Source organism: Mauremys reevesii, linkage group 7, assembly GCF_016161935.1.
Source record: "Mauremys reevesii isolate NIE-2019 linkage group 7, ASM1616193v1, whole genome shotgun sequence".
Lineage (NCBI taxonomy): Eukaryota > Metazoa > Chordata > Testudines > Geoemydidae > Mauremys > Mauremys reevesii.
This window is the reverse complement of record NC_052629.1, coordinates 61,101,869-61,119,379: the sequence shown is the minus strand read 5'-3', so window position 1 is coordinate 61,119,379 and position 17,511 is coordinate 61,101,869. Positions and strand designations below refer to the sequence as shown.

Genomic DNA, 17,511 nt, shown 5'->3' with positions numbered 1-17,511 from the left:
ATTTCCTCAACGAATACTCAAATGTGCACATTTAAAACCCACTTTCTGGGAGAGTTAGTTGCAATAAAACTTAATCACTTCACTATTCAGTTGTTTGTAAACTCCCCAATTTTTTTTTTAGCAGTATCTGCCCAGCTCTACTTATAATAAAGTGTGGTTCCTTATTCATTCCATAACACTCTCTGGCAAGTCATTCTCTGGAAAATGGTGTAATCTTGTTTTAAACTTGTCTGTCAAAAACAGTTATTCACATGCTATTCTACACAGGCAATAATTTGCTTTTAATGCATACACAGGACTCCCTTGTTCTTTATTTGATATAAACAGTCAGTCCAAATCATATGGACTCACCACTTAAGAGATTAAAGGAAATAACCATGCACAATGTTGCTTGCAGAAATCACCTACAAATAATATGTTTCTCTCTGCCAGTAAATAAAAGCTCAAAGTTCATCTAAATTAATGTGCCCCCATGGGGCTAGAAAACGTTTATAAGAAATTCAGTAACATAGTACAAGTGGAGTGTATTTTTATACCTTTTTCACTAGTATAAGGAAGCTCTGTACCCAGTAGGAGCATTTGTAAAGTCTTATTTTGATATAGACCAGCTGTAATGATATTATATACAGAAATATTTCTATTAACAGTGCAAAATGCTATAAAAAAAGTATTTTTCCAAGCCTTCAGGTGGTTAAAAAGAGTTATGCTTGCTGTTTCCAATGTAAAAGGTAAGTCCAATGAGGATCTTTCATCTTACATGGTCTAGCATTTGCTTTTTCCAACCTTACCAGCTGTTACTATCATACTGGCCAATTGTAAAACTAGGCCTTATTATTATTACCTTCCAGAATGGCAGTCTCCACAGCTGGATTTCCTGACAAAGTGTACAGTTTCTTTTAGTGTTGTACCTACAATAAACAAGCTCTTTTCTTCATTAAGTGCCCATCATCTTTATGCCGTATTACTGGCTGTGTTTACCTGCAATTTTCTAGGGTTACATGGCTCACAAGTTAATACCTATTAGCAAAGCCCTCGGAGACACCTTGTTTCTGTACTAAAGCCATGCCTTGCTCAAGCAAGGGAGCCATTTATTTTCACTGTGGCAATGAAAGATCACCTATTTTAAACACGTCACATTTAAATCAGGATTTTGTTTTTAAATGAAATCTGTATGCAAAGAGTTTATAGTATATCTGCAGTTTGGAAATGCAGTTTTGTTCCCTAAACGTGTATGCGTGTGGATGGGAACTGTGGGGGTGGGGGGAGAATTGTCTGAAGTTGAAATATACAAATGGTGTGTAATGGAAACCATTACCTATGGCTTGGTTCCCAAAAGTGTTGCAATGCTAACTCACAAGTGGGTTCTTAGTCACAAGTAGGATATAAACCAGATTTAATTATTAGCTTTAATATAGTCTATTAATTTCCTGTATATTTAAAGAAAGTAGATCTAGCAAAACTTTTAGTTAAGCTATAAAATATCATTTTCATTTCATGGTTCCTGTTTCTGCATGAGAGGAATAAAAATTAAAATAAAAGGGAATCTTAATTTTATTCACTTTCATGAAAGACAACTGTATTTGAGAAACAGGCTGTGATATATGACAACTGAACGCTAATGTTATACATTTGACCTACTGCTTCTGTGCCCCTATTTTTAATATTTTCGATTTATTTAATGCTGTGGGAGTTGTATTGCAATACAGTCATACTATATAATGCAGACCGTCTTTACCAGCTTTCATGAAAGTACAGGCAAGATCAGGAATTCAACACAGAATTTTATAGAATGTGAACTCAATCCAGCCTTTGAGTTCTCATAAAATTCAAAAACTTGTTTTTGTACATCCCTAAGTATAACACTTAATGTACTGTTGTAACAGCCCAGTGCTCGCTTGTCTAATAGGCACAGAATCTAACAGTTTTACAGTTCGGGAAGACTCAGTGCTAGAAAAATGTCAGGCAAGTCTAATGAGGCTTCAGATACTCTGGTTTATGCTGGAGTTTAATTTGAAGTTACACTGATGTTTTTACATGTTTTCTTATTCTTGAGTAAAAAGGATTCATTATTTCAATGACATAACCTCCAGACAATGTTCCATGAATTGATTTAAGATGTGCTGGTAATTTTAACAGCCTTAATGCAGAGCCGAACATCTGTAACAACATATTACTTGACTTTTATCCTCATTTAGTTTTTAAGCCAAATAAAGGAAATGTCTTCCAGAAACATTGGACAAGTTCATAACTTTTCTTTTATTATTTTGTTACTATTTTTTAAATACATCGGTCTCTTTCATTGCCTCTGCAAGGTCACTAACAACATAGTTTACGGGTGCTTCCCTTTTGTGGATCCCCAAAATGAGCTAGATTATCTAACAACCTTTCAGCTACTAAGTACTACATGAAATGGAACACCTAGCAAACTCATTGTCTAGAATGTAAGTGTTTGAAAGCAAATAAAATACAAGAAAGATAAAACATCAACCACCAGAAACATTAGTTACTAACTATCTTGTTTAAGTTATTAGTCACCACATCTCCAGGAACCCACATCTGTAAGCACTTAACAGAGCATTAGTAATGTCATTTTCACATTGAAAACACTCAAACTGTAAAACCATGCACAAACCAATCTATACTGCCTATGCAGCCAACTAAAAGGCTACCTACGGAAATCTTGGTTCAACCCAGGATTTTGAGGGTGATAGCAATATTTTACAGGCAAATGGAGTGCCCTTTGCAATCTACAGTAGGTAGATTTTCCATGCTCAACAGAACTCAACAAGTTAAGGTGCAGCAGCGAGGGATTGTTGGGTAGAAAGAGGCTCCCTTTACGGTTATTAACAAGTGGAACAGGTTCCGGGATTCCTTCAGTGGGCTTGGCACCAACGAGTGCATTAGTAGTTGCATTCTTGAACTGAAATGAACATTTTGGATAACTTGATCTGGCTTCATTCTTTACTTCTAAATAATAAGAAAAAATGTAAATTAATGTTTTGTGTATTTAAAAAAGGTTTCAAACCACAGGATAAATCAATTTTAATATTATGTGGAATTATAGCTTTAAAGCTTAAACTATCAGTTTCCGTAGCTGAAGTATAGGTTTATATCTGCAGCCTTATTAACATTTTCAAAAAATGGCTCTCTCTATATTTCTATATATATAATCAACCCTTATAAAAGGATTATTCTATATCATCATCTTTAAGCAATAATCCTAAAGTAAGTGTGTTTGAAGCCAAACCTATTTCCCAAAAGTTGATAAAGATCTCAAGATTTGTTAGCTTGTTGATGATGTTTATTCCCTTGAACCTGCTGAAGTGTCAGGGAAGATACAGTGCTCTGTTGCTATTAAAGTAAAGAAGGAATCAGAAAAGAGGGAAGGTCAAAAGTTTCAAACTTGTGTGTCTATAGTTATGGACTTAAATCCATATTTAGGCACCTAAATAAAAGTGGCCTGATTTTCAGAGGGGCTCAGCACTGGCAAATTTCACCAAGATCAATGCACAGCACCTCTAAAAACAAGACCAACCAATTTAAGTGCCTGAATGTGGTTTCAGTTTGAAATTGTCAGCCTTAATCTTTCCTTTTCTAAGGAGCAGAAGGTAACTTAACAAAAACAACACATTAAATAAAACCTTTAATGAATATAACCTACTGCAGAAGACAGGGTAAAACATGCTTCAGCCTTGCAATAAAATTATGCAGCTATGATCTCCTATTGCTGGTTTCAATCTGATACAAAAGTAGAGGAGACAAGGTGGGGGTGAGGTAATATCTTATATTGGACCAGCTTCTGTTGGAGAGAGACAAGCTTTCAAGCTTGCACAGAGCTTCCCGAACAGGGGAAGCTCTAGTTTTGTCACCCCAAGCACGACAATCAGGCAGCCTTTGGCAGCTTGCTTGTGGGAAGTCCACCGGTCCCGCGGCTTCGGCGTACCCACCGCCGGACCTCCTGCAGGCAAGCTGCCGAAGGCTGCCTGACTGCTGCCCTCGCAGGGACCGGCAGGGTGCCCCCTGCAGCTTGCCGCCCCAGGCATGCGATTGGTGCACTGGTGCCTGGAGCTCTGTGTAAGCTCAAAAGCGTCTCTCTCTCACCAACAAGAGTTGGTCCAATAAAATACATGATCCCACCCACCATGTCTCTCTAATATCCTGGGACCAACACAGCTACAAGAACACTGCATACATCATAGAAAAGTATGTGAGTATACCCTTGAGCTGGTAAAGGTCTAAGTTGCATTATTACATTGTCATAGGTGAATAAGGTCTGGAGGGAGGAATATATGGGCTCATCTTGCAGCACTATTTCCACCTGTTTCTACTGGTTTACAAAATTCTCCAGTAAAACTGAATAGGCGGTAGCTCAAAGGCAGTTTCAGAGGTCAACATGTTTTTGACCTCTTTGCTAAGTTTACCGTCAGCTGGAAATGGGATACATACGAGGCACTCAGATACCTGCCAATTGTTTCCAAGAAATAAGGACTCTGTCTTGATTCCAAAAAGCTTATCATACATGACCTATGACAGATTGAGTATGCACTGATCATCAAGATTCAACCACAGTGAATTGAATGAAGTACCTATTAGTCCGAGAAGGGTCTCTACATTAACGGCTTGATCAACTCCCTTTGATGTGGATGAAAATATTTATATCAATGAAAGCTGGATCAGAACCTAACTTGCAGCATTTTTCTAATTTTGCTACTAATAATAAAATATGGTCAAGTACTAATAGATAAGATTTCAAAGGGATCCTAAACTACTGAAATGCAATTTGTGACCTCGATTAACTAAAATCACACACAAAACATTGTGTACCACACTGAATGAATAAATTCTCAGGGAATCATCAGCCTTGGATTGGACAGATTGTGCTGTTTCTCAAACCTTATGCTTCTACTTCTGGAATTTCTCCAGTGACAAATAATAAAAACTACCCACATAGCCTACTTCTCTACACAGGTCCAGTGAACCATGTGCTTATTTGAACACTTTCTGAAATACAACGATCTCGTTTCAATTTTTGTGCACAGTTAACAATGGTGAAAATAATTCATAAAAATAACTACCATTTTGCATCAAAATACTTGAAGTAAAAAGGAGAGAGGGAAAAATCTACCAATATGCTTCTCAAACCTTTCCAATCAACTCATGTGAGGACCAGACCAGTTTTTTTTGGGAGACAATTCCAGGGCATAGTAGGCCTTGGGTGCTCAGATACCATGTTACTGGGTAGTATAAATGCACACATAGATCTTATCATTAGGGATTTATCTTCTGATATTCAGCCTAGATTTTCCTTGGCTCAAATTCACTTTATGACTTCTAGCTCTACTTCGTATACCCTGATTACCCACTATACCATCAAAATAAATATTACAAACTTAGTAATCGGGGTGAAGTGAAAGAGTTCCCATTTTTTATTTAATTCTTCTAGAAACACAGAAATTACCAGACCAGAAGTCCATCTGGGAGATATTCAGATTTGGTATTTTTAGTCTAGACAGCATGGCAAAATGTACAATCCTGTGGGGCCAAACTTTCAAAAAACGGGGCACCTAACTTACATATTGAAATACATGTACAGGCATAAAGAAGCAATTTCGTGCACAAAGTATATATTTGAGTCTCATGGCTAACTACTGCTGCACACATAATTAAGTTTTACATGTTCAATTCCATAGTTTGCACATGCAAGTACCTCTGTATGTGCATAAAAATACTTCTATGTGCATGAATTAAGCACGTATGTTTTAAAATGTACCCTACTGTACAATAAAAGCTGAAATCTCTTATTTACATAATTAATTTTTTATCTGGCTAGGGTATTTGACCTATTGCATGGACGTGATACTGATTTTGATGTGACACACATATGGGGAAAATATCACTGTTAATTATATAGAGCTAAATATGTCATTACAGACCTCCTACACTTCAGCAGGCTTGGCACCCAACCTACTTGTGTTGGGGCCTTTTCTTCTCTGAAACACTGCATAATTTTCAAGCTAACATCATCCAGTGTAGTGTATATGTAATCAAGTCTTTATTTTGTGGTTAGCCCCAATGGCTTTACCATTTGAATTAAAGAACAATCCCCTTTCACTCACAGCCAAATTAGCTCAAATAGTAAAGGCCTGTAATTTTCGTGCTAAAAGTCAAATGCTCCATCTCTGATGATGACCACTGTATCTGTAGTGTCTGTTACCATTGCTAATGATAAGAACACAGGGCCTTTGCCATGGATCCATAAATCAGTCTTTTGTAGAGAAGATCAATGGATTTTTTAGGATTGCAGACAGAAGGCAATGGCTGAGAGAAAATGGGAAGATAAAACTGGGATATACAGAGTGGTCATCACAAGTTGGTCAACCTTTATCACACTCAGGATTAGACAGTGTGATATTTCCTAATCTAAGCATAAGAAGCTAGCATCTCTAATACCTCTGTGTGGTAACTGTAGGCAAATGTTTATTTAATGGCAACCACTCTACGTCTCTTGGCCAGAAATCCTATTAGCATTATCTTAAGTGGTAATAATGTCTTCAAATGTCAAGGGATCAACTGATTTATACACAGGTTTAATTTTCAAGATAGTAATATGCAGCCTCACAAAAGGTCTCAGCCAAGCTGCACCCTGGGCAGAAAATACAAGGTTTTGCCTAAAGACTATATTATCAAATCATATCTGCAGATTTACTTGTTCTATTTCTATACGTTATATTTGTTATAATCAAATTAATTTGAACAATAACCAGCAAATACTGAACATTTTTAAAAACAACCCACATGCTTAATTCCATGCCCATGGCACTCCCTGTTTTATTCTCAGTATTAATTTAAATGTAACAAGGCAGACTACCAGTACAGTTCTTTCAAAGAAATGGCTGGATCTGGCTTTAGTGTGATTTGCCTGGAAGGGGAGATAAAGATGTGTTTAAAAGAAGACGACGACGACAAACCAAAACAATACATAAAATAAAATAAAATAAAATAAAACGATTAATTGGAATTGTTAGGCTTTCAATACCATCACATCATCAGAATCTAACATAGCATTTTCCCCTCACAGCCAGCTATCAGATACCTTGCAGATGCCTCATTTTTTGTTTCATTCTAACCCATACTACATCCTCTTAATCTCTGTAAAGGGTGATACTACATCACTATACAGATAAACCACACCAGCACTTGAAGTACAAGGAGTTTTTAGCAGTCTACCAATCCCTGGCTTGAATAACTAGTTCATTTCCCCCCCCCCCCCCCCGCGACTTTCCTTTTCTCTAAGCAACTTCTCCATTTATCACCAAACACAGCAATCACTGTTATTCTGTAATCTGGCATGTTTTATGTACCTCAAACTCCTGGGGTGGTGGAATACAACGACACGGAGCTCCCTATTGCTGAATGCAAATAATCAATATGTTGATTGAGCTTCTGGGTACCAAAATTCTTTTGGTCTGAGTGACAGTGAACATGACTTCCCTCTTTCAATTGCAAGCCTGTTTATTTTTCTACCTACCACTTTGTGAATCAGGCAACCGAAGATACCCACTGCAATTCCTCCAAACTGTCAGCTATTGCTGTGATTCCACCCAGCACCCCCTGTACAAGACAACAGATTAACCATTAGACTAGATATGTTGAAAATATACAGCTTCAACCTTTCCCCAGCTAGCTCAGAGCAATGTATAGATGATTATTTCAACCGTCAGCTGCCGCATAGACTTAAACCCCTGCACAATAACTCCTGGATTCATCTGCCCCTTGTCAAACTTGCACAGCTTTAGTTTGAGCGTACATAGTGTGGCAGTTTCACTGCGGATCTAGAATAATCCAGACGGCTGCTGTCTCTTTGTTAACAGGAAGCTAAACTGATGAGTTTGTAATGTATTTCTTATCAAAGGTAGTTTCAAAAAAGAAAATGTACCCAATCAGTTTGGGTTGGAGTTTAATATACACGGAAACATGGTTTAATCAGAACATTTGTGTTATTTATCTGGAAAATAAATCTTATTAAATCCCTTTAAAAATCATTTTATACCAATGAATTATTTATTTTATGAATTTATAATTATGGCTTGATTTTTTTTTCAGTAGCATATGCAATGAAATCATTGACTAGAGACTACAAGGCAATGGTGCCTGACTAGATACAAGAATATTAATTTCAGAAAACTGTAGAGCAGTATTTGTTTGGTCTCTGAAATGGTAATTCTGAATGAAAGGAAAGAATTGCAGCCTTGTTGCCTATGTGCCTTCAAAATTCATGGAGATGCATTTAATTTTTGTTTGTTTGTATAAAAGGAAACAGATATCACGCATATTGCACAGTGCGGCCAATATAAAAGCAGGTGAGGCTCACTGGCAATCAGTTTCAGTTTGTGCCATGTGCAAGAAGATAAGAAAACAAAGATCCAAGAATGTCAAGCATGTAAGGGTTCTATATGATTTACAAATGGCTGGAAATACTGAATGCACTTTGAACCTTTGCATAAGGTATTCTCTATGAAACAACAAGACCCAAGGAGCCAGTCACTTGGGTTTTGTTTTATTTTGTTGTTGTTGTTGTTTGTTTTTTTGAGGCTTTTATCTTTTGACTAAAAGCATATAAAATTGATTGACCTTCAAATGAATCACTCCAACTTTTTTTTTTTAAAGCAGGCATCTGCTGTTTACATTTTCTATTAACACTACAGTGGTCTTCCCTCTTCTAATTCTCACAGCACGAAAGTGATTGTATGAGAGCTAGATTTTTTTCTTTTTTTACTTGAATGCTCTATATAAGCAGTTAACACAACGTGTGAAATGCTGGTAGGTGGAATCCTGTTATGTATTATAGATGGCTGCTCTGAGCTTCTATTAAACCAAGACAAAAAGTTAAAATATATGGGCTTTTAGGGTAAGGCAGGTACATAGTTTGGCACAATGAAGAATATGCTGTAAAGACACTTGGTTTAACCTTAGTCTTTTGATAAAAAGGCCAGGCTGAGATTTTACACTGCATGAAGCCTTTAAGATATTTCTTTAGGGATACAGTAACCCTCTGAGGGAACTGCAGAGCTTTGATTTTCCTTGGTTTTCCAGTTTAATCCAAGGGCAGCATGTTATCAGTGCTTTCCCACAGATACCTGTTGTTATCACTTCTACTCTCTATTACCATGTCAGCAAAGCAAAGTGAGGAACTAGGTTAAGGCTGTTCATATTAAAGCCCATGGAAATCTCAGAAAATATTTTTACTGAACTTAGGAGGCTTTAGAGCTGGAGCATTAAGCTGTTCATATTTCATGCTTCAGGGAGCGAGCTGATGAAACAGGACAGGAAGAAAGCTTTACCTACATGCACAGCATCGCACAACTGCTTGGGTGCCTATATAGACTTTGGGTATAGGACAATGCCAGAGGAAGGATGCCAGACTTGATGGGCCCGGTACAGCAAATGATATGTTCTGACACAGTGATGTACAACACGGCGCTGCTGTATGCAGTAATCATCCTCCCTTTCCCCCGACACAAGCACACAGTGAAAACTAAGAGCTAATTTGTGAAATCCATAATCAAATCTTAATTTATAGTCAGGTTTATTTATGGTTCTCCTGAACCTTGTATGTATTATTTTTGGTTCAGATTTTAGTCCTCTCCCATTCATTTAGCTCCGTTTTTCAGATACCCCATTCCACATTGCCAATAACAGTTTAATGAATAAATAGTTACAGAGCGAATAGTGAAATGAGAAGGCAAACTGTTGAATGACGTTAAAAAAACCCAGAGGATATTTTCCTCTTTCGATTTAACAGTCCACGTGATTTCTCCACACATCGTGGCTATTTGAAATATCACTGGGGTCTGAAAATGAGCTTTTAATCCAAGACTTTTAAGATAGGGATGGAGAAAGAAGAATGATTAGACAAGGGCCAAAGTTCCAGGGATTAGAACAGAACTCCCTCAACATCTACAGGCATTCTGTTCCAGAATTTTGAGAGGACTAATAAAATGAAGAGAAGCACAGAAGGCACTGCAGCTACATAATGCTGAAACACAAATTCTCCAATCAGATACATTGGGAGTAAGTATCCTCTCAAGTAGATTTTACACACTGGTGTTGTATAGGGTCATATTATTCTGGTACCTTAAATGATAGGAAGGAGCAAAAGTGACAGAGAGAAATCTACAAGTGGATCGCTCAAAGCCTGACATGGACAGCATCATGGTAAGGGATGCTTTTGATAAGGGATGCTTGATGGTTTAATGGTTACAAGTTGGTGACCGGGAGTTGAGAGATCTGGGTTTTAGTTGCAGCTATACCACTGATTTATTATGAGAACTTGATCAGGTCCCATATGCCCTGATGTTCAGTTGTGCTGAGCACTCACATCACCCCTGGAAGTAAGTGGGCCAGTAATTTCTCTGTATGTCAGTTTCCCTATATATAAGATAGTCATATTAATACCCCTCTTTGCGAAGTACCTTGAGATGAAATGCACATGAAAAGAATGTGTGATAAGGATAAGTCGATATTGGTCACTTTGATGTATTGGATACACAGAGGTTTTTTCTTAATATAAAACAATATAAATATGATTTTTTACTTCTGTGCTTTTCTTCTTAAACAAACATACAGTATTGCCATTCCTTTTTGAGTGGTCCTCCGACCACTCAAAGATGAAATATATTAAGCCAAAAGCCATGTCTTTTTTGGGTCCCTTCTTAAGGGTAGTATCATAGGGCAAACTGCAGTGTTAAGCTTTTCCACACCCATAGTTGGCACAGATTGTCCTTGTCTTAATATGTTGCAAGCCAAAACATAGCACCCTTTGACCTCCTGCCTGAGAGAGGGTTTGGACACCAGTTACAGAGGACATGGAGGAAGAAGTAGAAGCATTAGCAAGAATAGACTACAATTATGTCATTCTGTCAACCTGTACTAGGAATCTGTTCTGATGTTTTTGTGAACTACGCACTAATGGAGGTTGCCCCTGTGTGGCTGAATACACTGCAGAGTGATCAATCACTGTTAAGACCAGTGCAGTTCTTACATGGTCAAAAACCAAACAAAGAGTAGCCTATATTTAAAATGAGTCTCCTAAACCACACCCAGAACAATGCCTGTGGTGTAGCTAACTGTTTGCATGCTTCCATCTGCACTAAAGTTCAGTGGGAAAAATATAATATACTCGTATGCTGAGTACTATACTAAAAATGAGAACAGGGCCCTTGGTGATTGCTTTACTCTCTGGATTGAGAAATCTTGTGTTTATTGTGTATAGCACATTTGACAGGAAAGAAGGTTATGTAGTGTATAGGAAAGGGATTCTGCAATATTCACATGCTTACTTCTTCATAGCAGAGCCCTATAAATCTAATTTAGATGCTGGATGAAATTGTTTCCTTTCTAAGAGCAATGGGAAGTGTAGATTTCACCCTAGAGAAACCTAATTAGAGTCATTACTTTGTTTTCCGGTGCCAAGTGTCAATTTTTATCTATTTTTTTAAATATACATTTCCAGTAAAATTCCAATCAATATCTTCTGGAATTTATAAACGGAGGAAATAACCTTTTATTTACTCTGATTATTTCAGTCCTCATTTAAAGGACGCTTTAACATGTTTGTGCTGAGGGGGTTTTCTTTAACAAATTTAATGAATAAGTCCTATTAAACCATCTTACCATCCTCTTGCCAGTACAAGACCATTCAGTATGGAGAATTTCAAGAGAATGTAAGGGATTTACGGGTTTGTGCTCCTATGTCACTTAGGCACTTATGAAAATTTCCCTATACGTCGAGGCTTTGTCTAGTCTGTTTTCAAACATCTCTATTTAGAGAACTCTGCCTCAGTTCTTGCCCCAAAGTTTCCCAGTGCCCCCAGAATCTCTGATTTTGCCTTTGTTTTAACATGTTTCCCACCCCAAATTTTTCCTTCCCCTTCTGCAGCTCCTTGTTGCTATATTGAAGGGCAGATAAATGTCTATATCTCACAGAGACTCCCATGATATGGTTCACATCAGCAGCAAGGGGTAAGGAAAGCTTCCTGACACTTCACTCTGGCTTTCTCACTAGGATCCTGTTCTCATTCAAGTCAATGAAAAAACTCCCTTTAAGTGAAATAGGGCAAGTTCAAACTCAATGACCCCAGGGCTCTCTCAGGCTGAGCAGCAACACTCTTTTGGGATGAAGGACTTAATACTTTTTTTCTTAATCATGTGTGGATAATATGTGTTTTTCATAAACGTATATTAGCCAAGTGTAAGCTTCTGTACACGTTTATATAATACATATAGCCTTGTTGTTTTATGTACATATACATATATTGAACATATATTCAACTTACATGTACTTTTATACAATTGCCCAGAAGCATCTGAAATATTAGAAATTGTTTTTCTCTAAACAAAATGTATTTCTTAAACTATTTAAAAAAAAACGTACAGGATCTTGGGTCCTTCTCAGTTGCTATTTTATTTGTGAGCCAGCAGCCCCATCTGCTGGCTGTACTGAGTTTCAAGCCCCTCTGTGGTTTTACTCCCCAGCTATCCTAGGATCTAAGCATAAATATATAGCAGTATTTCTCAACTGCTATTATACATAGAAATTTTATTATCAGAAGACAGATTTCTAGCACATTGGTTGCAGTTTAATAACACTCCATTCCCTGAAGTATGACTTTCATAAGCAGTGAATGTTAATTGTTGACAGACCAATTCTAATATGTAAAACTCCATAAGTCATTGAGTAAACATCCAAATAAATCAAAAGGAATGATTATGTTGCATCAATAGCTTATTATAAACGTTCACTTGATCGCTTACAGAAATAAAGTTAAATACAGTTCACGCCATGAAAAAATCAGTAAAATATACCGCTAAGAAAGAGCACTCTCTTTATTAGTGATTCCAGTGATATATTTTACAGACTTCAGTATTATGAAGTTATGTTGTCTTCTAAACAAACACACCTAAAATAGAAGCGTCATTTAGTAAATTTACTAATATAATGAACATCCAAGATACACATAACTAAGATTAAATCTATAAAATCATAGTAAAAAAATGGCAATCACAAAGTAGAGCTGGAACATAATTCACTGCTATGGAGTATTAGAGAAGTTCTGCATGTCATTTTTAGGTAAACGATGGCAAAAGAGAGGAGGCAAAGTAACACAATAATAATAAGTAATGGATATGTGATAGCTAACTCCGATTATAACTGCAAAAGCAACTGCACAAAGAATTAATACTAAAACATCTCCCAAAGCAGACAGTAGTTTGGCTACAATTGATTGTTGCAGGGGAGCAAAGGCTCACAATTTCTTAAGAGTGGAAAATAAAGTGTAAGCTAAGAAACCTAGTGGTGATAACTAATGACAACGTTACTTACAATGGTGATTTGATCTCTAACAGAAAAAGTACTATAAAGGATGGATGTGTGTAGCAGGGATCATATTTTTCTTACAAAAACAAAAAAGAATCAAGATGCCTCTGTGAAATAACAAATTACTGTTATACATTCCCACTGATTAGATCTCTAACAAAAATATTACACTGATAACACTCAAGTACCTACAGAGGGTAGGACCAGACTACTTAGTGTTGTTACATGAAGGAAATAGATGTCATTTCACATATATCTAATGGGAAGCTAACCATAATTTTATAATATAGAGACTACATCTCTATATGGCAAACACCAAAAAACAATATAATACTGAAACCACTGCCAAAGTAGAGTATTAGAATGGATTATTATTTTCCTTTTGTTATTGCGGTTATGCAAGGAACTAAAACCTGCTTATTTGACTGGTCATGGGCACAAGTGGAACTATCTGGCCAAGTCATATCTCTTCAAAAGGAGCAGATTCAGGAAGGAAAGTTCATTAAAGATCTGTGTTACATGGAACAGAGTTTAGTTTCATTAATCAAGTTGGGGTGAAAGTTTGGCCAAGAGCATCAGGAACTGAAGGAGACATATCTGGCTTCAAGACTAAACTTGGTAAATTTATGGAGGGGATGGTATGATAGGGTAGCCTAATTATGGCAATGAATTCATCTTTGATTATTAGCAGGTAAATATGCCCAATGGTCTGTGATGGGATGTTAGATGGGGTCGGATCTGAGTTACTACAGAGAATTCTTTCCTGGGTGCTGGCTGGTGAGTCTTGCCCACATGCTCAGGGTTTAACTGATTGCCATATTTGGGGTCAGGAAGGAATTTTCCTCCAGGGCAGATTGGCAGAGGCCCTGGGGGGGTTTCGCCTTCCTCTGCATCGTGGGGCATGGGTCACTTGCTGGAGGATTCTCTGCACCTGGAGGTCTTCAAACCACAATTTGAGGATTTCAATAGCTCAGACATAGGTTAGGGGTTTGTTACAGGAATGGGTGGGTGAGATTCTGTGGCCTGCGTTGTGCAGGTCAGACTACATGATCATAATGGTCCCTTCTGATCTTGAAGTCTATGAGACAAGGTGGTAGTATGGCCAAGTGGAAAACAAGGCATTGAAAGAGCGGAAGAGGAAAGGGGCAGGGTGGGTGGGTGGGTGGGTGGGTGGGTGTGTGTGTGTGTGTGTGTGTGTGTGTGTGTGTGTGTGTGTAATTGTGGCAGGGCACAGATTGCCATGGAACTGAATTAGCAGCTCAGGCTGTCTAGACAGATCCTAAGAGAACACTTCAGTTCTCAGTATTACAGCTGCTAGAAAAGGCCCATATGGTCTGTAAGCACTGAGAGTTAGATATCTGAGTATTCAAAATTAGAAACGCTCATTTTCAGAGCAGGCAGCATGAGATGAGGAAAAGAAGACTGACCAAACCAACACAACAGAAGTCTATGACGAAACCCTATAAGATCTTTGGCCACACATAGGTCCTGATCTTGCTCCCACTGAAGTGAATGGGAATTTTGCTACTTATTTCAGTGGGATCAGGAGGCCAACAGAGTCAACAGGGAGAAGCAGTAGCTGTTTCCAACACAAAGAAAGGGACTATGCGAGCTTTAATGAGATTTGTGGATAGGGTTCCTCCCTAAAAGTAATCTATAGCAAGTGCAAAAGCCACAGGATGCCAATAGGTTTAGAGCGTTGCTGCCAGATGTTTTGAGAGTGAGATTCCAAAAGCATCCAGAAATCCAGCTCTGAAGGGACACTGACAGCTGTCAAGAAAGCCATCTTCCAAGAGCAAGTTGCTTGGAGTTCTAGCTCTATGGTTTTTATTTGCTCCTGTTAGAGGAGGTGGAAGAGGTCAGACCAAAGAATCATGTGCTGAAGACAGATAAAAGCTATTTTGTACACTTACAGACGTTATAATTCCGTGTGGGCAGAACCTTAAGGATATCAATATTTTCTGAGGGATATGTGTGACCTTGGAGCAGGCTGCGTAAGCCTAAAGGTTCTGCTTATGCATTTCCTCAAGAAATGCCTAAGACTAGAGATGTATTGACTCAAAACCAGTTGCTGACCTATTTGGGAGGAGGAGAGTGCTTGGTACAACTGTGGGTGAGTGAACTGCAGTATGAAAAGGAATCAAGCCATCAATCAAAATAAGCTTCAGATCTTGATCTGGTCATAGAGATGGAAACACTAGAAATCCAGAATCCAAAGAGTGAACGTTTAATCTTCACCCCATTGGGAGAGAATGTGCTTGGGATTACAACTGGAAAAGTCATAATAGTACACCCTAGCAAGAGAAATCTGAAGGTGATATACCACTATAATGAGTGGAATGACTTGATATGCTGATTATCTACACCACAGGCAGGGATCCGCAACCATAGCAAAGGTGACAATTTATCGCCATGCTATCTGGGCTAGAAATTGGTATGCTTCATCTCTTCAGTGATGGTTCTGCTAGACAGGAAAGCCAAAATACAGGGGGAGAAGAAGAGGGCAGTATGAGGTGGTGATAACTGGAAGCACTCGCAGAGTAAAAATAATTGAGTACCGAAGAAGATACTGTAATAAAGACCGTGTGGGGATTGGGTGGGGGGGGGAGATTTAATGCAAGAATTAAAGTGATATCCTCTTAAGGAAAGCAGCAAATTTATGTTTAGCCTAGCTAAGGGAATAAGCTAAGGATTGCAGGTGTATTTTGGATCAGGGACAGTAAATCATGGATGCACAGGACTGATAAATACATGCTGAAGGGGCCAGTGCCAGTTAGTTATAAGAATAATAATATTTCATCATATAGAATGTCACAGTGACAGCAGGTAAAGAAATATGGAATCATATAAGACCAAGCAAATGCATTTTAGACCTTGGGCTTGATTCACCTTTGCCCTCCACCTTTTGTAGTCATTTACACCAGTTCAAAGCAGTGTAAGTGGTTTGCCACACAAATTGCAGGGCAATGGTGAATTGCCAGGAAGGGTATTGTAGAGTGGATGTGATTAGACTATTCTATTCTATGTAAATTTTTATATTGTGCTTATCAACTTTGTATCTGTCCCCAGAGAGAGATACTACTTACAACTGAATGAGGGAAACAATAAGGCACATCCTGTTACCATAGCTAGAAGTACTACTGACTAGAGTTGTGCAAAGTATTTGTAATTAAATGCCTAAAATGTAAAGATTACATATTTCCAAAGAAACTTTTTCTTTGGCATGCAAATATCTGGAGCCAAATGGGCCCATTTTCAAGGGCCAGTTTTGAGCAAAATCAGGCCTTTTAAAAAGCAAACATAGGTTCACATTTGCGCAGAGTTGGCTTTTGCATCAAAAATCAAGCAAAAATTCATGTTTCAGTGCAACAGTAACCAGTCAGTTTAAATAAAAAATAATTTGAAATCACATAATAGGATGAACAATTCTGTGTGAAATACTCAAAAACATCCTGCACCCAAAAATATAAAATCAAATAAAATGTGGATTTATCACAAGTCTGCTCTTTTCCGAATAGTGGAAAACTTGTTGATTCGCTCTCTCTCTTTACAGTCAAAGTGAGAAGACATTAAGTGCAGGGCCAGACAAAGATAGCATTTGATACCAAAGAGACAATCTTCGGATTTTATAGTACAGGTGCTAGCAGATATTAAAGTAAATGTGTACACGATACTTAGATTCCTGTAAAACATTGTTAATAGTCAGTTCCTTGATTGTAAGCTTTTCAGGGCAGGGACTATACCTTCTTTTGTGCTTGTACAGAGGTTTTATTTGTTTTTAGTAGGACAAATTGATAGAATGTATAGAACACCAATTCCACTAGCTTGTGTAAACGCCACAATTATTACAAGGCCCTTTGACGATTCTGGGAATTTTTTCACACATTTCAAAGTACTAACTGGATGTGGAAGCCAATAAAATACATCCTGTTCCGCATTGATGTACACCTCGCCCCACCCTTCTGCCCTCTAAGGATGTAAGTTTAATCTTTGTATGCCAAATGAGTGTAATTGACACTTTTTACCACTTCCATTAATATTCTCACCAGTTCACATTGAATGAGCCTGATCTTTCTCTCACTCATACATGGGAACATCAGGAATCATTCCAATGGTATTATAGCAGTGTCAATAAA

The 17,511-nt window shown here is 37.8% G+C and overlaps 1 protein-coding gene and 1 long non-coding RNA gene across 17 annotated transcripts in view; one reads left to right on the top strand and one right to left on the bottom strand.

Annotated features, from left to right (window-relative positions):
* KCNMA1 (potassium calcium-activated channel subfamily M alpha 1) overlaps positions 1-17,511 on the bottom strand; it is an 881,172-nt gene that overhangs the window by 88,591 nt on the left and 775,070 nt on the right. For 3 of the 16 annotated variants that reach the window (XM_039482435.1, XM_039482436.1, XM_039482434.1), the window contains exon 19: positions 2,674-2,967. The exons of the other annotated variants lie outside the window; for them this stretch is intronic. In XM_039482435.1, the coding sequence (XP_039338369.1) occupies positions 2,674-2,967 (294 nt within the window). The remainder of the gene's footprint in view (positions 1-2,673; positions 2,968-17,511) is intronic. 16 annotated transcript variants of the gene reach the window in all.
* Positions 9,996-17,511, top strand: part of LOC120369297 — a 35,371-nt gene continuing 27,855 nt past the window's right edge. The window contains exon 1 of the long non-coding RNA XR_005583044.1: positions 9,996-10,071. This is a non-coding gene — a long non-coding RNA (uncharacterized LOC120369297). The remainder of the gene's footprint in view (positions 10,072-17,511) is intronic.